We start from the raw sequence: 21347 nt of genomic DNA, 5'->3' as shown, positions 1-21347 counted from the left end.
GTTACAAAAAATTTATTAACCAAAATTTATATTAATTTTTTAACCAAGTCAAACAACTAATAGTGATCAAATAAGTCAAAATTGACCTAATTATTTACCAAATAGGACCATAATCTTTTCTTTTAATTTTCTCTCCAATTTTCCTCCCTTTTTTTCTCTTTTTTTTGGGGTTCAACTTCCTACACATCATTTATTTTATTTTATTAACTTTTCTAACAATTACAACTTTATAATTATAATTTTGATTTTAAATAAAGTAATAATTTTTACATTATAAAATATGATCACATAAATTAATATTTGCCTTCAAAATCGTCTACAAGAACCAATTAACCTTCATAATCAAATACAAAATTTTAAATATCATATATACCACAATTAATTAATGTAATTTAAAAATTCCTTCAAATATAAAAATTTAAAAATAGAATAACAAATAAAACAACAACATATGTTCACAGTACTAGACAACATATATATATATATATATATATATATATATATATATATATATATATATATATATATATATATATATGACAATCATGCATATTGGAAAGGTGGTTGAATTTTGGAAGAGATAGAGAAAGAGAGAGGGAGAGAAATGGGAGAGGAGGTTGAGGAAAAGCAGATATTGGAAGAGAAGATGATCGGAAAAGATGAAACCCACTTTGTTTTAGTACATGGAATTGGTGGTGGCGCGTGGTGCTGGTACAAACTCCGGTGTCTTTTGGAGAACTCCGGCGGCTGCAAAGTCACCTGCCTTGACCTCAAAGCCTCCGGCGTCGATCCCGCCGACGCTAACTCCGTCCTCTCTTTCGACGACTACAACAAGCCCCTCATTGATTTCTTGGCTTCTTTACCTCACAATCAACAGGCCAGTCTGATCTTCAAATTTCTCATACAATTTTTTGTTTGTTTTGACTAAAAGATGGGCGTTTTCTTAAAAATTTAAAATAATTAAGAATTTGTAAAATTTCTTTTAATCCCGATCATAGATGACTCATGAAACATGATTTTATTGTTGTTCTCTAAAACCCTAGCTAATAAGTGTTACCAACAACACTCTTATTAGGGTTGTTTAAGGATTTGGAAGCACAGAAGGTCATGTTTCATGAGAAGTTAATGTTTTTTTTTCTTGTCTACAAAAGGCAAAATTCTTGTCCCAAGAGTCCAGGAGGCACTCTAATCCAACAGAATTATGAAAAAGTAAATCACGACAACCTAACGAACCATTAGTTGAGAGGTTGGATATATTCTGGCCTGTGCCCAATTTTTTTGTTAATCAAATTTAAGATAACATTTGTTTAATTAACTAATTAATTTGGAGGTAATTAATTGTTGGGTGTTAATTATTATAGGTAATACTAGTAGGACATAGTGCAGGAGGATTGAGTGTAACAGATGCATGTCACAAGTTTCCGCAGAAAATAAGCTTAGCAGTTTATGTATCAGCTACAATGTTGAAAACTGGGTTCAACTCCGAACAAGACATCAAAGATGTAAGTATTATTATTATTGTTGTTGTTCTTGTTTTAGTCTTCTTTTAATTATATTTTTCTGCAAATATCATGGTCATTATCATGCATGATTAATTATTTGGTGCCTCCAACAACAACTTCCATAAAACATGCTTACGTTACATATTAACAAATATATATATATGTAATAACAAATTTTTTATATCCCTTATTACTTGTGGATTACGAGCTGATTACATAATATAAGAAGATATAATTAAAAGAGTCCATTGAAAATTAAAAAGTAATGTAATGTAGTAATTAATGAGGAATGAGTTAATTCCATAATATAAGGAGATATAATAAAGAGTCTGTAGAAAAAGTAATGTAATGTAATTAATAAGGAATATGGTAATATGGTTTTCAAAAAAAAAAAAAGGAATATGGTAATAAGTTGTAATAGTACGTGTCGAGTACTTCTTTTTTTTTTTTTTTTTTTTTTTTTTATGATAAGGTAAGTTTAAGAGGAGAGTGGTGCAACGTAACAGGGAGTTCCAGACTTGTCTGATTTTGGTGAGGCATTTGAGGTGTATGATGCCGTGTTTGGACTAGGGTTGAATGAAACTCCAACCAGTCTACTTGTCAAGAAAGAATTTCAGCGAAAGATCATCTATCAAATAAGTCCATTTGAGGCAAGTCAATCTCTCACAATTGCACTTATTACTCGTTCTTACTTCGAAACATAGTTCAACTTAAGTTTGATTGATTAAAACAGGATTCAACTTTGGCTACAATGCTACTCCGACCCGGGCCAATCAAGGCATTGCTAAATGCTCGTTTTCAAGAGGGGGAGGATGATGTGGAAAGAGTGCCTCGGGTATATATTAGAGCCACGCATGATAATGTAGTTAAGCCGGCGCAGCAAGATGCGATGATCAAGAGGTGGCCGCCGGCGGCGGTGTACACTTTGGAATGTGACCACAGTCCATTTTTCTCAGCTCCGTTCATGCTCTCCGGCCTGCTTCTCAAAGCTGCTACCTCTCTAGGCACGCTGAAATACTAGGATATAATGCATACATTTGAGTGTGTTGTTTGAGCAGAACTCAAATTATGTTAGCATTTGAGTAAATTAGAATTGATTGTAGTAACAAAGTTTCAATGTTTTCAAAGATTAATCTGCGTTGTGTACCCCCTGCCGCCCGCGGTTGAAATTTTTTATACAAAGACAGCGTATTAGAAAGGGCAACCCTAATTAAATTAGGCAAACGTTTAATTTGATAATCACAATGTTACAAGCTCGAGCAACTTATTGATTTTTCTTGATTATTTGAGTCGATCGTTGGTTATGCTTATGGACAAGCTAAGCTAGTTTATCTATCTCCTTGTGATCTTTAATTTTCCGACTAGGATCACATGGTGTGATTTACTAATTGCACATTTTCGAATAGTAACTCGCTTAGTCACTCAAAAAGACAGGATACTAGGTAGTACAAAAATTGAGACAAGGATAACTCATGTGTGATAGAAAAAACACCTAACAAGTTTTGAAATTGATAGTTCAGTGGATGAAACATGACTCTCTTACTTGAAGGTCATAATTTCATTTTTATCAATACTTTTGATCGAAATTCAAACAAAGCATGATCTCCGAAACTTATTTTATTTTCTTTTATTTCAAATAGACATTTGTAACACATCGTTCAGTGGATTGGGGAATATGGCCTGCAGGTCACAGATTTGGGTCAAAGTACATATTTGGCTGTTTACTATTGCATTGCTTCAAAAATGCAATTCTTATTACCATGGACCAGGGTTAACAATGTAGTATGGACCATAATGTATGTATATGGGGTTTATGTTGTAAGTTTTTTATCTCGTGTTATAAAATTTTGTACCTTAAAAATATAAATTATGTACCTAAAACAAATTATTAATTGCATCTTATATTATAAATTTATGTGTCATGTGTTGTAAAATTTTGTGGATCTTAGTCCATGATATAAATTGCCTATTTGAAAGGCTTGGACCAGAGGTTGGTTTTAATTCTGGGCTGCGTTGGATCTGTATTATAAGGGCTAGTAGGCAGTGGGCCTTGCTTATTTTTGGGCTATGGTTTTATTGATGAAATGGGTGGCAGCTGAGTTTATATGCGGATTGTGTTTGGGTTTTGTAAAGGCTTAGACTAGCTATTTTAGGGGTATTAAAAATGTCTTAACTATTTTAGGACAAATAATTATGTGGACTCGGGAGCCAGGTCCACCTGCATCAAAAAATACAAAATTTACATACTGAATGTTCACAATTACATACTAAATGTTGTGAGCATTCAGTATGTAAATTGTGTATTTTGTACCCGAATCTCGTATGTAGTTATCTGAATGTGAGTATGTCACTTAAGAGAGGTTGCTCTTACACCTAGTGAGATTCTCTAATCTTTTTTATAAATTTCACCTTTCTGACCAATTAAGTTGTCCAGGCGTGCAACATTCATGCTTTTTGTATAGTAGCACTTGAGTGCACCCGCACGTGAGTCGGTTCTGTGTGTGATCTTCAATCTTTTTAGCTACCATGTCACAGTGGATCGGAAGAGGTGAAACGAACAATTTATTGTCATTGAACAGCCTGTAAATGCAAAAGCTGCAGGTCAAAGGAAGTAAAACAAATTATCAAAGCAAAAAGTCCAACGTCCATGAAGCTAATTAATTAAGGCCCTCCTCGTAAATAATTAGTCTATCAATTAATTTTGGCTTATTTGACCATTATTAATTGTTTGACTGGGTTAAAAAAATTAAGAGAAAATATCAGTTTTAGTCCCTCAACTATAATACATGTATCAATTTTGGTCCTTAACTATTAAAAATTTCAAATTAGGTCCATGACTATTCAATTTGTATCACTTTTGGTCCTTGACTATTAACACTTTCAAATTAGGTGCATGACTATTCATTTTCTATCACATTTGGTCATGCCGTTAAATTTTCCAGCCAAATTTTCGGCGAAGTCATCGGGGGTGACCGGCGTTTTTTTATTTTTTTTATTATTATTTTTTATTTTTAAGTTTTTTTTATTTAAAAGTTACGGAGTATTAAAATAATTTTTAAAATAAAAATTAAATAAATTAGTCGGTTACCGGTGACTTCGCCGGAAAATTTAACGACAGGACCAAATGTGATACAAAATGAATAGTCATGCACCTAATTTGAAAATGTTAATAGTCAAGGACCAAATGTGATACAAATTGAATAGTCATGCACCTAATTTGAAATTTTTAATAGTCAAGGACCAAAATTGATACATATATTATAGTTGAGGGACTAAAAATGATATTTGCTCAAAAATTAATTTAAGTGTTTGGTTAATAAGCTTTTTGTAACATTAAAATACTAAAATTCAAAAGGCTACTCAAAGTAGCATTTTCAATTAGTGTTTTGATAAAAGAAATTAAACCAAACAGCTATCAACTAATAGCGCTAATTTACCAAACATCTTTCTACAATCAGCTAATGTTATCAACTAATCTTCTTTCTAATCCAATCAGCTAACAGTTATTTACCAAACAAGGCTTAAATGTAATATTTATTATTTACCCTCCTTCATGTGCAATTTCTTCAACTAAGAAAATTCGATATGTCAGCTATTATTGCCACATGCTCAATTCAAATAAGCCTTCATTTCAATCTAGCTAGTTGGTGTCTACAAAATGAATCCTATTTCTCCACTCAATACAAAAACTTAAAATCAATTTTAAGTAAGGTAGGCTAGCTAAATGGATATTTAGACAGTCAATGCTGTGAGGAAAATGAAAACGAAGAACTGCATTGTGTCCAAAAGAATTTCTGTTTGGGGGACTTTACCATTGCATTATGTCTTATGCATATTTTTTTAGGAAAAAAAAAAAAGAAGAAAAACAGAATCTATACCATGAAAATATATAATACATACATACATACATACCTAGAAACATGCTTAAGTGAGAATGGATGCTCAAGAATGAACTTAGAATCAATTGCAACCGTCTACATGTCCAGATTTAACGAATCAGTGACATTTTTGTAAATAACTTAAACTTTGGTGCAAGTAACATGTGTTAAAAGTACAAGTAAATTAGTGCAAGTGTGCAAGTAAAATCACTTAAAACTGCAACCCTTTTTTACTTAATAGTGTAAGTAATTTTCCTTTTTAGAATTGGTGCACCTAATGATAACGTCTTTCATATTGATGCACTTAATGATAACGTTTAGAGCAACTAGCTAGTAATAACGTTAGGTGTACTTAATATTGATATTCAATGTACATTATTTGTTGAACTTTTGAAACGACAAGGTACATAGTGGATCAAGTGTCTTAATTTTGACAGTGTTCAGATTGAATCTGACTGTCTTTCAGTTGTTAATGCTATCAACAATCCTTCTTTATGCTCTTCTTTTGATTTAATTATCAATGACATTAGGGAAATAGCTAGAGATTTTTCTAATCTTAGCTTTCACTTTGCTAAACGGTCCGCGAACAAGGTTGCCCACGAGTTAGCTCGGGAAGCCATGTTTAAGTCTTACTGTGTGGACTGCTTTTCAGTTCCTTTTCCTTGTATTGTTCATCTTCTTGAGCTTGACTATTATTAATTTATATATCTCAGTTTTTCTTCAAAAAAAAAAAAAGGTACATAGTACCTAATCATAGCCGAGTTATGATAGAAGTGGGTATTTTTGTCTCCCTCCTTGATCCAGTTCATCCTGGACTTTTGAAACCAAAGGGTCTAAGACACTATTAAGATCTCACAAGGCCGTTTCTCCAAGGTCTGAAGGCGTGCCAAAGCTTTCTACGTTCCATTTCTTGCTTTTATCAATGATAAATGCTAACATGTTGGGGAGGCTATCTCCTTCTCGCCTCATAGCTTCGCTCCAGATGGTCCCATAATCATCCCTCGAAAGTCAACCTGCCTCGCTCAAACCTAAATGGGCGATTGACTCGATTAGGCGAACTGCCAACTTCTTCTATAAAAAGAACTAGATGATGATCAGAGTGAAATTTGGGAGCACCACTAACTTAGCTTCCGAAAATATAAATTGGGCCTGAACATTATTCCACACGTAGGGGTGTGCATTCGGTTAACCGAACTGAATTAACCAAAATTTTAAAATCTTTAACCGTTAACCGAACCAAAATTTGTGTTTCCGAATTAACCGAATCGAAATTTTTTTCGATTAATCGGTCGGTTAACCGATTAACCAAACTTTTTAAACGTAAAATATAAAATTCGAAAAATACCACATAAAATAATAAATTCAATTAAAATAAAATACAAATCATCCATAACTTCATATATTCAATCCAATTAGTATTTAGTGTGTGTGTATATATATATATATTCTGTTAACCGTTTGATTAATCTGGTTAACCGACCTTTCGAACCGTATTAACCGTTAACCGAAGTTTCAAGATTCCTTTAACCATTAACCGAAATTTGATCGGTTAATAGAAATATTTTGGTAAATTGCACACCCCTATCCACAGGACTCTATCAAGCTTTCACCCTTGAATTACATGCCCACCAACGTGTTTGTTCTATGTGAACCTCGGGCCTAAAGCCCCCAAGTCAAGGAGGCTAAAATCATTAAGATCATTAACGAATCTTTGCGTAGCATATTGGTTAACCACCTCGCTCCCCCACTGTTCATCCGCCAAAGCAATGTCGTTAAGATCTTCCAATAAAATTCACGGTCCCTAGATAGAGATATGTGGCAAACCTAGCTAAAAAACTAGTTGAAAGCGGAAAATCTATAAACTAGAAGCTGAAAAGTGAAGAACTGTTAAGCTAGCTGATTATGCTTAAAAGTGTTTGGTAAAATTAATTTTTTAATAAGCTGATAAATGTAAAGACTAAAAAATGACATATTTGTAAAATTTAAATAGGTTTGTTTACCTATTACAATTTAAATAAGTTTGTTTTCAATATAGAGAATGACCTCAAAGTTTGAGTCGTTAGAACAAAAAGCAGGGTTGACCAACCACTAGTGGGGTAAATTTTAGAAATATATAATATCAAAGTTTTGTACATACAAATTATTTTTAAAAAAAATCAGCCCATAAAATTGTTATTTTTAAATAAAATGTATTAAAATATCTATTATTCTAAAATAAACTCTTAAAAAAATATTCTATATACATAAAATCATGTTTAAACATTATCCCTACCAAACAAAAACCTAAATCAAAAGAGTTGAATTAATTTTAGTGTTGAATATAATTGTTTTCAAAATCTTGCTGCACATCCTCAATGATTTGTTCTTCATTATTTTCTTTGGGCGTTGAATAGTTCCATTATTGTCGGTATCGCCTACTACTCCGCTGGCGGACATATGGGTGAAATTTTGGAGGTCAATTTCACCCTTCCGCTCATGAAACAATTGAAAACACGTTTTAATAAAAAGATTGTACTTAAAATGAGTTATTATTAAGTTTACATATAAGAGTTGAAAGCAAGTCTTAATGAAAAGGTTGTAGGTTCTAAAGTTTATTTATAAGGACGAGTTGATCAAGACTTAAAACCTGCTTTGAATATTTCTAATCACTCAATCAAACTACAGTACAGTTAGAAATAGAAAAAATTAGTGAACAACAGAAACCGCTTGCTAGATTATGTCTGCAATCGGTCCTAATAGATTCACAAATTTTGAACTCTATATTCACAATTACAGAACTTTATATCCACAATTACGGAACTCAAAATCTACAATTACAGAACTTTATATTCACAATTTCATAACTCTATATTTACAATTTTATAACTTTATATTCATAATTTCATAATTCTATATTCACAATTAAAAAACTTTATATTTACAATTACAGAAGTCTATATTCAATAGTATAACACAATTTTTGAACTCTATATTTACAAAATATTCTAGAAAAGTGTTTTGGATCTGAATCCATCTTACAAGGTGAACACATGTCAATAACATAATTTGCCATTCTCTACGTTCCAAGTAGGGTTGCGCCTTCCTTCTCTACAGTTTACTTTTGGTCTGATTTGATTTACTGGATTTGGGGTGTACGCAGTAAGTTGGAAATTGAGGGTCTGTTTACTAACAGAAAACTGTTTTCTGTTGCCTATTTTTCAATTTTTCAGTTTTCATTATCTGTTTTTCATTTTCTGTTTTCTGTTTAGAAAACTTGTTTACTAACACTTATTTTTTCAAATTTATTTTTTTTAGATTAACGTTATAAAATTAACAATAAGTTTAATTTCGAGTGATTTTTAGAACTTATATTTAAAATATTTTAAAATATATTTGGTTTAAATAGAATAAATATAATTTTTAATTTCAAGTCTAATATGTAAAAATTTTACATTTGATATCCGAACCAAATTTATATATGTATATAACATAAATAAAAATATATCCGAACTAATAACCTATTAAGTTCACATACAAATTAGTTTAGATAATATTAATATTTTTGAACTAATATTTAAAATATGTTTGGATATATTTATTTGAATGACATGTATATAATATATAATTTTTATTTTGAATTCTAATATTATATATGTGAAATTTCAATATCCGATATCTGGATCAAACTTGTATCTGATATAACATAATTAAAAATATTCGAACCAATAATCAATTGAGTTCAATCAAAATATAAAACGTGGTATAGATTTCAATTTTTAATTTTAATAATGTGAATGATGTATAATTTTAAGCATAAACAAATAAGTTATGTTTAAATAAGTAATGCAAGTGGAAAAGATAGAACACGATGATAAGTAAAAGAAGATGATAATGAATGTAATCATAGTAATGAATAAATATGTAAGTAGATAATGGTGAGAATGTGATTATAGTGACATATAATCTAATAGATGGAAGCTGATTCTGTTTTTCATTTAGAAAACAGCTTTTAATAGTGTTTCAGTTTTCTAGAAAACTGGAAAATTATTTCCTGTTTTCAAAATGGAAAACTATGTTAGTAAACGTGTTTTCTGTTTTCTGTTTTCCAGTTTTCTAAATTTTCAGAAAACTGGAGAAAATTTCTAGTTAGTAAACGTACCCTCAGGGTCTGATTTAGGCCTCTGAATTACTTTGCTATTTGTTTTTTTTTCATTCTCTACAGTTTACTTTTGGTCTGATTTGATTTACTGGATTTGGGGTGTACGGCACTAAGTTGGAAATTGAAGGTCTTGATTTAGGCCTCTGAATTACTTTGCTATTTGATTTTTCATTTGCATTTTAATTTGCTTCTAAGTCACGAATTTTTGCATTTTTGGAAGGTAAATTTGTATTCAAATAGAGGTAATGAGGTTGGGAATAATCCATTGATGCAGTCTAATTTTGCTGAAATTTTAGATAAAAATGCCAAATAAAATGAGATTGAAATTTCGGTTAAATTAGCAGTATATAATTATGATTAGGCTATCAATCTAATCTGTAATAGGCTTGGTTTTGATGAATAGGTTCGAGTAGAAGCCGTGGGGTTCTCCGGGGAATTTGGATCCTTTAGAAGGCCTCGTTAAGAATAGGGGTAATATGTTAATTTGCAGGTAAAAGAATTGAAGATACCTTGCCACCTTGGGAACTCACAGTGGTATATGGAAGTCCTAATCTGTCCCTTAGAAGGAGATTGTTTTCAGATTTATCTGCTGATAATTTTGCAGTACAACCATGCTGGCTTATATGTGGGGATTTCAACTCGGTAACAAGTAGGGAGGAAGTGAGCAACCCGCACTGCTTTTATGCGTCTAGTGGACCTAGGATATTCAGGGAAGGTCTAATGGACCCAGGATACGAGGGATCGAAGTTCACTTGGATGCGGGGAGTGAATACATCTCGGTTTAAAGCGGCAAGACTAGACCGGGCATTTGGCAACGAAGATTGGAAGCTGAGATTTCCAAATACTAGGATACAACATCTCCCAATTATTAATTCAGACCATGCCCCCTTGCTGATAACAAATAACCCTGCTGCGAATATGGAAAGGGAAAGGAAATTCAGATTTAATTTTATGTGGACAACCCACCGGGATTTCATGAAATGCGTTCAACAAACTTGGAAGACTGAGAAAAATTTGGAAGATAACAAGCAAGTAATGGCAGAATCGCTGTTGTCATGGAATAAAGAGGTGTTTGGAAATGTTTTTCACAGAAAGAAACGGTTAATCGCCAGAATAAATGGAGTCCAAAAGAGCCTAGCACAACACACTAGACAGGATCTGATAAGGCTAGACAGAGAATTAAGAGTCCTAATATGCCATACTAACCTGCTACAGATTTTATCCGTTCAGCGCTAGAAGTCTAATTTGTTAAGGGGGGTTATTCTCATTGTATAAATAAACAGATCTGCTATAAACTTCTATCAGTCATCCGCAGAAAACTTGGTCATGGATAATGAGGCTATCAAAGTCGAACCTCCGATGATTCCTGCATGCCTCCATTGTTGATGAGTTGAGTCCGAGCAACACGGTTATCTTAGTTGAACATATGGCATTTTTGGGTGGAATTTTCGTCAATCCGGCTCTTCCACTCCTGAAGGAAAACACGGTTATCTTAGTTGAACATTGGCACTTATGGGTGGAATTTTGGTCGCTTTGGATCTTCCACTCCTGGACGAATTGAAAGCTGCAGTCTTGAGCCAACAGCCGCTCTTAGAAAGACCAAGACCAATCCTTAAGACTTAAAATCCTGCTTTGAATATTTTAAGACACTCAATACTACAGTTAGATTGTCACTTAGGATAATTTATCCCTAAAGCTGCTCCAGTAGAAATAGAAAAATTGAAACAAAAAACTATATATTCAATAATAATTCATAACTGTATGTATGAATGGGATGGCAATAATGTATCAAAGTTTATGAGAATTAATCATTTGATTTAATGATAATGTTTGGAAAATGCTTTTACATATGCTGGCATGCAGCGGAGAAATTTTGAATTTTTGGTTGGATTTTGTGGTTGTTCATAGTGTGAGTTTATTTTGAATTCTATAATTTTACTCCGATGGAAATTTGTGTTATTCTGGAAAACGCTGGATAATCTTAGTGGGTGATTAGTTGCTTTAATTAGTTTCAATAGGGTTTTAGTGCATGGAAGTACTAAGATTTTAAGTTTGAAGATGAGCTATCAACTATCATTAATCATTTTATTTGTTCTTACAGTTTAGTGGTTCTCTATCATTGCACTGCCACTTGTATGCTTTTTTGTGAACGTTTGTAGATAATAATGAATTAATGATGATCTCTTAGGTTTATGTAGATAACAGTTTGAGTATCTATATCTATATATATATATATATATATTATATTATATATCTCTATATCTCTATATATAAAATAGCAACAAATAGCAACAAGAGCAGCAATAAATGCAGCACTAAAAACGGCATCGTAATGGCCTAAATTTTTCACAATTTCCCGCCCAAGTCTAAACGGCGCCGTTTGCCAGACCGCCTTTGTAGGATAATAACCAGCGCGTCTTTACGTTAGGTTTAAATTTAGTGGTTTAATGTGATCCAATTACCGAAATTTATTTTCAAATTAGCCGGAAACCATTACCGGGAAATATAATAGTAAACCGAATCGTCGCTAACGATTCGATAATCCATGAACAATTATAGAGGTCCTTCACGCTCAGCATTATATACAGGCATATGTATACGATCTCCATAATGCCTTCTTGGATATATATACTCTAGCCGTTATTAACGGTTAGAGTACCAAGGCAACCATAAATACGGTTAGAGTACCAAGGCAACCATAAATACAGTACATTTAGAACTCTGAAGCTTCTAGACATCTACATCTCAGATATATATTACATGCCATATTAAGCTATAGACTACATACAGATACAAATAAATTCTCCAGTGCTGTTATCTTTTGCGTTCTGCTGCTCAACGGTTTTGTATCATGGGGATGACAGAGCTGTCACAGCTTACACCCATGAGGAGTATAGCTTCCATGTCTAGCATGAGTTTCACAAACACTCATGATGATTCAAGCACTCAATCGCTGGAACTCATTACTATTAATGATCTCTATGACACTGAAGATGTAATTAATGATTTTGGATTACATTTGCGAATTCTTATTCATTAATTTAATATCTGTATTCTTTTTTTTTTTATCTAGTTTGGTGACTTTTGGATAGCTGCAAGGGTAAATGGTGTGGAAAAACCAAGTGATTGGTTTTATATTTCATGTCCTCATAAGGACTGCAATAAAGCACTCAAACTTTCTGAGGGTGTCAATAAGTGTTTCAAATGTAATCAAATCCCTGATGGTAGTGTTAGAAAGTATAAACTTAGAGTGCGTGTGGTTGACATGAAGGGTACTGCATCCTTTTTGCTATGGGATAGGGAATGCATGGATTTGCTAGGTATTGTAGCAGAAGACCTATATGAAAGGAATTTGAATGTAAGTTTTTTCTAAATTTGTTATAGGGCCTTTTTTAAGTTCAGATTTATTTTATTGTCAAACCTTATAACTAATCTGTAGCTTCATTTTTTCAGAACCTTGGACACATAAAGGAGATATATGAACTCATAGGGAGGACAATGCTTTTCAAGATTTCAGCAAAGAAGGAACACTTTGTTCGTCGTAATATCCCATTTCCTGTAGTGAAAATTAACACTGACCAGTTAGTGCTGCAACAACTCTGCCCTGATCTTCTAGCTTTAGAAGAAAATGACTTTAACTCTGAAGGCCCTATAAGCGAGGGGGATGATAAATTTTTGGAGGTAGTGGGTTTCTTTTTTAACTAAATGCAGTTAAAAAGTAAGTCTTCCTCAAATGCTAACTTTGGTTAATATATGTTTTCAATGGTCAGGGGTTTGAGAGTGATGAGGGGGAGAGTCCTGTTGCTCTGTTGGCTCCAACGAGTAGTACAAATTGTACTACTGATGGACCAGTCAAGCGTTGTTTGCTTGATTCATTCTCCTCAACCAAGGGTGGAAAGAAAGTGAAGCAATGCCATGTCAAGTTAGAGAAGATAGATTGAGTGTTTTCTATGAGTGTTTTTTATGGACAGTTGGGTTACTATTGTGTATGACAGTTATGTTTTGTTTCTGGTGTTGCTTTCTGTTTTAAACTGTACCCCGAATTTCGCTATTGGTTATGTATTGTGACTGCTTATTATTTTGGTATTAAAAAAAAGTATTGCAGGTCAAACCGTTGTGGATCAAAATAAAAGTGGCATTCCTAACTAAACCACTCTTTGAATTTTGGATTATTGTTGCAGGATTCAAGGTCTAAGGGCAGGAGATGTAAAGCAGAAACTTTGAGCAAAGTTGGAGCACTGCTATAACCTAGCAAAACTGTCTACAGTTAGTATGTACTGCAGTTATGAAAATTGTTTTAGTTGTATTCAATAAACTAGCAAAACTGTATTTAGAAAATTGGTTTAGTTGTATTTGCTTAGTAACATACATTCAATTTGTATTCAATAAATTATATTTTGAAAATTTGTTTAGTTGTATTTGCTTAGTTCAGTATTTAGTATGTAGATCAGTTCAGTATTTGCTCAGTTGAAATACTATGTCAACAAATTGCCATACATTCAAGCAAATTTTGAATGAACAAATTACTCAACTAATGCAGCAAAAAAAACACTAATCTCACACTGTATTAATAACTAATTAAGAATAAGTACAAGTGTTTTCAAAAAAAAAAAAGAATAGGTACAAGTGACTTACCTCTCGGCTCCACTAATAGTGTGTCAGTTATGTTCTTGATTCATCCTTTGCATATAAACTGATATATTGACAGTAGCAATTAGAAATTCCAGTGCTAGAACAATTCATTTATAAATTAATATAAATGAACAGAAAGACAATGCTCTACACAGTTTGAGTTGGTAATTTACAAACTTTACTTTCGTTTTATTGACAATTTTGAAGAGATGGTAGTATCCAAACTTTTAAATTATGACAAGTAATTTGTATTATTTTTTTAATGAAAATTTGAGTAGATGGTAGATTTCTAAGATACCAAATTGTAAATCAAGAAAACCAGTACATTTCTTCTATTAATCTAACATAAGTCAAATTGGATCATTATTTTAATTAATAACTAATTACAAAATGAATAGGTGACTTATCTATTTCACAGCACTGAGAGCATGTGTGTTGTTTGCTTGATTCATCCTTAGTATATGAATACCACTATTCTGTAATCATCAATTATGAAGGCCAATGCACAACCTTGAATCCTGTGGATAAATATTAAAAAAGCTATTAAGTGAATATGTATTAAAACTGTACTGTTTAGCTGCCAATTATTAGATTTAATTAAACATTAGGCTAACAATTCAGTTAAAAATTATCAATAAAATATGCATCAGTGTAATTATTTTGTTACATATAAAGTTAATCATCATTATGGAGCTAAAATCATTAATGGCATGTAAGTCATTTAGTCTTCCANCATTATGGAGCTAAAATCATTAATGGCATGTAAGTCATTTAGTCTTCCAATGTCATACTGGAAAAACAAAAGTCCCCTCCATTATTGATGCTGATTACTACAGTATAAATACTACCTATTCACTGTACATAAGACACAGAAAAACTAATAACCAATTTCAAGCATGAGGAAGCTCACCAAATCAGCGGTCATAGGCACTAAAAGGAAACATCCATCCAATGAGAAAGGTACTCACTGTGATTCTTTTACATTTCAAATTACAGACTTGAGTACGTAGGTTAGATATTTAGAGTGAAAATTTCTAACATACTAAAACATAGTAAATTTCTATTACCATTTAGCACAAAACCACTCTATGTAGTGAGGGTTTTTAGGGGTTCATTAACACTAATTGTAGTCAAATTTCAGTAATGTATTACTGAAATTGTATCAACAAACTTAAATCAACTTAAATTTGTTAGACAAATTGCAAATTTTCATAACTCAGGGCAATTCATTAACTGCAGGCCAACCCAATACAAATTGACAGTGAATAGGTAGCCTTCTAATTGAGTAATCAACAGAATTGAGTTGTCATTACATAAGACAAACTGAAACTTTACCAAATAGCCTAGGTTGAAACTTTACCAAATTGACAGTCCAGATTTGGTGCAAGATGAAGAACTGAAAACAAAATGAATAGAAAAATTACCAAATACCCTAGCTTGAAACTTCATTTTCACTGTAAAGGTCAGTGTATGAGTACATAGTCCAGTCGTCCGTAGTTTTGTTTCTCACTAGAAGTAACCGAAAAAAGAAACCTGCAAGTTTCATCGGAAAAGACATGCATTTCAAAAATAAGTTGTCGGAAATCGTAGATCTACGATCTAAAAACTAAATACAATCTGAACAGAAACTTACCAGTTCATTGTTCTTCATCTTGCACCAAAATCCTTTTCTTCAATTTGCTAATGGTATCGGTACCTCAAGTCGCCGATTAACGGGGATGGTATGTCGTTTACGGCGAGGTTGAGCGATATAGGCATGGATTAAAGATATGGGTTCGTAGAGTTACAGATATGAGTGTAATAGCAGTAGAGAAATGGAGGTAGGAGTAGAGAGGGAGAGATGTGCAGCTGGGAGATCCAAAATNCATTATGGAGCTAAAATCATTAATGGCATGTAAGTCATTTAGTCTTCCAATGTCATACTGGAAAAACAAAAGTCCCCTCCATTATTGATGCTGATTACTACAGTATAAATACTACCTATTCACTGTACATAAGACACAGAAAAACTAATAACCAATTTCAAGCATGAGGAAGCTCACCAAATCAGCGGTCATAGGCACTAAAAGGAAACATCCATCCAATGAGAAAGGTACTCACTGTGATTCTTTTACATTTCAAATTACAGACTTGAGTACGTAGGTTAGATATTTAGAGTGAAAATTTCTAACATACTAAAACATAGTAAATTTCTATTACCATTTAGCACAAAACCACTCTATGTAGTGAGGGTTTTTAGGGGTTCATTAACACTAATTGTAGTCAAATTTCAGTAATGTATTACTGAAATTGTATCAACAAACTTAAATCAACTTAAATTTGTTAGACAAATTGCAAATTTTCATAACTCAGGGCAATTCATTAACTGCAGGCCAACCCAATACAAATTGACAGTGAATAGGTAGCCTTCTAATTGAGTAATCAACAGAATTGAGTTGTCATTACATAAGACAAACTGAAACTTTACCAAATAGCCTAGGTTGAAACTTTACCAAATTGACAGTCCAGATTTGGTGCAAGATGAAGAACTGAAAACAAAATGAATAGAAAAATTACCAAATACCCTAGCTTGAAACTTCATTTTCACTGTAAAGGTCAGTGTATGAGTACATAGTCCAGTCGTCCGTAGTTTTGTTTCTCACTAGAAGTAACCGAAAAAAGAAACCTGCAAGTTTCATCGGAAAAGACATGCATTTCAAAAATAAGTTGTCGGAAATCGTAGATCTACGATCTAAAAACTAAATACAATCTGAACAGAAACTTACCAGTTCATTGTTCTTCATCTTGCACCAAAATCCTTTTCTTCAATTTGCTAATGGTATCGGTACCTCAAGTCGCCGATTAACGGGGATGGTATGTCGTTTACGGCGAGGTTGAGCGATATAGGCATGGATTAAAGATATGGGTTCGTAGAGTTACAGATATGAGTGTAATAGCAGTAGAGAAATGGAGGTAGGAGTAGAGAGGGAGAGATGTGCAGCTGGGAGATCCAAAATGAAAGTAGAGAGGGAGAGATGTGCAGCTGGGAGATCCAAAATGAAGACTACGGATGCATCATCTTATATTTGATTTTTATAAATGAAGACTACGGATGCATCATCTTATATTTGATTTTTATTTTATATATATATATATATATATATATATATATGATTTTTATTTTATATATATATATATATATATATATATATATATATATAATACATATATTACAGATATAATGGTGTGTCCGTATATATTTTATATATATATAAAATACATATATATTAATAATGGTGTGTCCGTATATGTAGTTTATACATATATACGCTAAAATTTTATACTACAATGTGTGTAAAATATTTCATGTAATTTTTTAAGATAATGTTTCCAAAGTATATAATTGTTAAGTAATAAGTATAATATTGTAATATACTTGCTTATTTTACATAATGGTCTTTCACAATGCAGAAAACAACAGCACAGACAATGAACATCATGTGTTGCCAACAAGAGCACCACATCATGTGCAACCCACGGATCCTTACGTATTTGGCGTGTTTGAGAACTCTATAAATACGACATTGACCATTTTGAATAATAGTAAGTATTTCACATGAGTAGAACAACCTTTTTCGAATGACTCTTGACAAATATATTTTATTTTTAGTAATTTTATGTATGGTAGTTATATATAATAATTTGTACCCACAACTCATTAATTTGCAGGTGGTAACTTAATAAAGTCCAATATTAGTTCTAACACGCCACTATCCCAATGGGGCAGTTGCAACAAAGGTAATAATAGAACCTCGCATTTTTAAATAAACTGTTTACAAAATTAGTTATTAACATGATATTAGGTGTAGCATAATTTGACTCATTAGTTATTAACATGATATTAGGTGTAGCATAATTTGACTCATTTTATTTTCGCTTTTTTAATTTGATTTTGTTGATCCTCATTTATTTTTTTGCTTTGGGTTTTGTCTAATTGGAAATGTAGGTTCAAGACGTAATAGCACGTATACATTGCTTGGAAATGTAGGTTCAAGACGTAATAGCACGTATACATTGCTATTAAAAGACTTGACTAATGGTTAGTTATCATTTAGTTCAAAATTAACCATTATAATTGAGATGTTATTTTTAAATCACTTTTGTGCAACCTTTATATTAGTGATGTTATTTTTAAATCACTTTTGTGCAACCTTTATATTAGTGCAATTATTTTTAAATCACTTTTGTGCAACCTTTATATTAGTGCAATCAACTTTAAATCACTTTTGTGCAACCTTTATATTAGTGCAATCAACTTGGAGAGTTTGCAAAATGAATATATGACCGATCTCCATGTTGCTGAAAGCCGGACATACCTAAGTTGCGACACGGTGTGTAAGGCGGATTCAAATAATGGCATCCTATCGGATGTGCACACTCCAGAATTCCTTAATGGATTAAAAGCATCTGGCATTCATAATCATGCTTTAACTCTTAAAGTGGGATCTCCAGTCATGTTGTTGAGAAATATAGATCACGCAATGGGACTTTGCAATGGCACAAGGCTTATTATCACTAGATTATCATAGCATGTTATCGAGGCAAAAATTGTCGCTGGTCATAACGCTGGACAAATTGTCTTGATACCAAGGATGGCAATGACGCCAACAAATACAAGGCTTCCATTCAAATTTCAAAGAAGACAATTTCCGTTAGTGTTGGCATATGCGATGACCATTAACAAAAGCCAGGGTCAAACATTAAAGCATGTTGGGTTACTCCTAAAGAAACCTGTTTTTGTTCATGGCCAATTATATGTTGCTGCTTCACGGGTTAGTAACCCTAAAGGGTTTAGAATCTTAATATCAAATGATGATGCAGAGAGTAACAATTATACTACGAATGTTGTGTACCATGAGGTTTTCAATAATTTGTAAACATGTAGTATAAATTTCTTTTTGCAGTAGTTTAGTAAGTACATTGTATGAATGTTGTGTATCATTAATGTTGTGTACCAGGAAGGTTGCGAATTTTTAATTGTTGTGTAATACTTAATAATATTTAATCATATGTACCATGAACTTTTTAATAATTGTTGAATGTTGATAATCATAATTTTCTTTTAATATACGTTTGCCATGCATGGAGTCCAAAGCAAATTAGTTATGCAACATAGTACAGTTAAATATAGCCGTGCAACGCACGGGTACAATACTTGTATATATAATAATAGAAGTGATTGTCAAAATTTTCCCGCCCAAACTGGAGGGTATTTTAGTAATAACATAATGAATATATTTAAATTAAATTAATTCTTAATTCTTTTTTTTTTTGTGAGCATTCTTAATTCTTATTTGACCTTTCCGGTCTCATTTGACTTTTGGGTCTCCTAGCGTCCCTCTACTTGAGGCTGGAGGCTCTCGGTTCATAAATCGAGCGCAAAAAAAGGCCGCCCTGTTCATATAATTTTCGGTCTTCAAAACTCGTCATAATGATTAACATGGTAATCAAAACCAACCGAGCGTGATCGGCTAAGAACGATCTCGAACGATCTCGTAACCAGGTAATCTGGATCGAGGTTCGACCAAGCTCAAACCAACTACGATCGATCAGCCTAGGAAAAGGGCTTTGGGAGAAGCATTCCCACTTATGATCGGTAAGATCAATAGAGGTCCGTGGACCACAAAATAAATCCAATCCTCATATTGGCAAGACTTGACCTCTAGAACTCATTAAAAATCCAATCTCCTAATTGGTAAGATTCGAACCTTAGACGGCAGGTAAGTTCAATCCCTTGATTGGTAGAATCGAATCTCTAAAACATGACTAATTTGACCTCCCGGTCATAGCTAATAAACTGGTCACTAGATCGGTAAAATTCGACCTTTCAATTGTATTACAAATCCGGTCCCTAGATCGGTAGAGTTCGGACGACCCTTATAGTCTAGAGGACTGTGCTTAAGGTTGTGCTCTTTTTTCTTTAGCTAAGATTTTTTTTCCATTGAGTTTTTTCTTAGTCTAAGGTTTTTAACGAGGCAACCGGCTTAAGTCACGAACCATAAGCTCAGTTTTTTCAGCACGAACTCTTCTTCATTAGCACTTAAGGTTGTGCTCATTTTTCCTTAGCTAAGATTTTTTCCCACTGGGTTTTTTCTTAGCCTAAGGTTTTTAACGAGACAACCGGCGTAAGTCATGGACCATAAGGTCAGTTCTTCAACCCGAACCCTTCCTCATTGGCTCGACGTCAAGGCATAGACTGGGGGCTACTTGATAGGGAATATATCCCAAACATACCACCCTACGTATTTTGTACGTGTATTTCGTATTAGATACAAGTATTAGCCCTATATAAAGGACTTTAATCCTACCTAAGAGGGACTTTTGGCTTTTGGCCCTCTCTCACTCTAGACATTCACTCAAGAAGCCATTTCTCTCTTCTTTTCTACCATCTCTCTACGCAGTTAATAAAAATGCTAATTGAGGGCCAATTTTGGATTGTTCAGATAATCTTTACATACTTTGCATGTTTATACTTTGCATACTACTTCTCTACATATTTTGGATGCATGAGTACGTGAGAGAATTAACACCATCAGACATAAATTATAATTTTCCTTATAATCAATTTGTCATGTTCAAGTTCGTTTTGCAAATATGGATGAATTGAAGATGAAGAAATGGCTACAATAGTTCTGTACTAAAAAAATTTTGTGTGACAAGTAATCAAACTAGTAACATTTTAAATATCAGAAGCCATCCGATAACTTTTACAACTATCCACTTCACTCACTTAGGTTGTAAAAGAAATGCAATTACGGCAAACCAAACAAGCTATTAATCAACATCCGGATGGGGAAACACACCATTAATTATGTATAGACATTTTTCGTCTTTTTTTTTATTAATTATACATAGCAATTTATTTCTCAACAATCAAATTACTCAATCTAAGTATTTACATTCTTTTCTTTTTGGTAAACTAAATACACCGTGGAATGGTGGTAAATAAAGTAATAATTATCCATACGAAATTAGCTCAGGAAGCAGTATTTGAGAGGAGAAAAAGTAAAGCAATAATTAAGTAAAAGAAAAAAACAACCAATAAATAGACATTAAAGCTGTAAAGCAAAATGTTTCAAAAAAAAAAAAAAAAAAAAAAAAAAAAAAAAAAAAAAAAAAAAAAAAAAAAAAAAAAAACAAAAAAAAAAAAAAAAAAAA

At 32.7% G+C, this 21347-nt stretch overlaps 3 protein-coding genes across 4 annotated transcripts; all 3 read left to right on the top strand.

Moving 5' to 3' along the window:
* Positions 1 to 587: 587 nt before the first annotated feature.
* On the top strand, positions 588 to 2700 carry LOC116021244 (methylesterase 17-like). 2 transcript variants are annotated; one of them, XM_031261860.1, is made up of 4 exons: positions 588 to 877; positions 1362 to 1502; positions 2009 to 2152; positions 2236 to 2700. In XM_031261860.1, the coding sequence occupies exons 1-4, from the start codon at positions 605 to 607 to the stop codon at positions 2521 to 2523; spliced, it is 846 nt and encodes a 281-aa protein (XP_031117720.1). In that variant the 5' UTR covers positions 588 to 604; the 3' UTR covers positions 2524 to 2700. The 2 variants fall into 2 exon arrangements, with proteins under 2 accessions (XP_031117720.1, XP_031117721.1); XM_031261861.1 differs by lacking the exon at positions 2009 to 2152.
* A 5116-nt stretch (positions 2701 to 7816) lies between these two features.
* On the top strand, positions 7817 to 10754 carry LOC116019608. The gene is made up of 2 exons (XM_031259882.1): positions 7817 to 7820; positions 10009 to 10754. The coding sequence occupies exons 1-2, from the start codon at positions 7817 to 7819 to the stop codon at positions 10752 to 10754; spliced, it is 750 nt and encodes a 249-aa protein (XP_031115742.1).
* A 1615-nt stretch (positions 10755 to 12369) lies between these two features.
* Positions 12370 to 13765, top strand: LOC116019606. Its single transcript, XM_031259878.1, has 6 exons — positions 12370 to 12513; positions 12592 to 12876; positions 12972 to 13199; positions 13289 to 13440; positions 13490 to 13577; positions 13700 to 13765. The coding sequence occupies exons 1-6, from the start codon at positions 12370 to 12372 to the stop codon at positions 13763 to 13765; spliced, it is 963 nt and encodes a 320-aa protein (XP_031115738.1).
* Positions 13766 to 21347: the final 7582 nt, after the last annotated feature.

This window comes from Ipomoea triloba, chromosome 5 (assembly GCF_003576645.1).
Source record: "Ipomoea triloba cultivar NCNSP0323 chromosome 5, ASM357664v1".
NCBI classification, from domain to species: Eukaryota; Viridiplantae; Streptophyta; class Magnoliopsida; order Solanales; family Convolvulaceae; genus Ipomoea; species Ipomoea triloba.
Note: the sequence above shows the minus strand (reverse complement) of the source record. Positions and strands in the feature narration are given on the sequence as shown.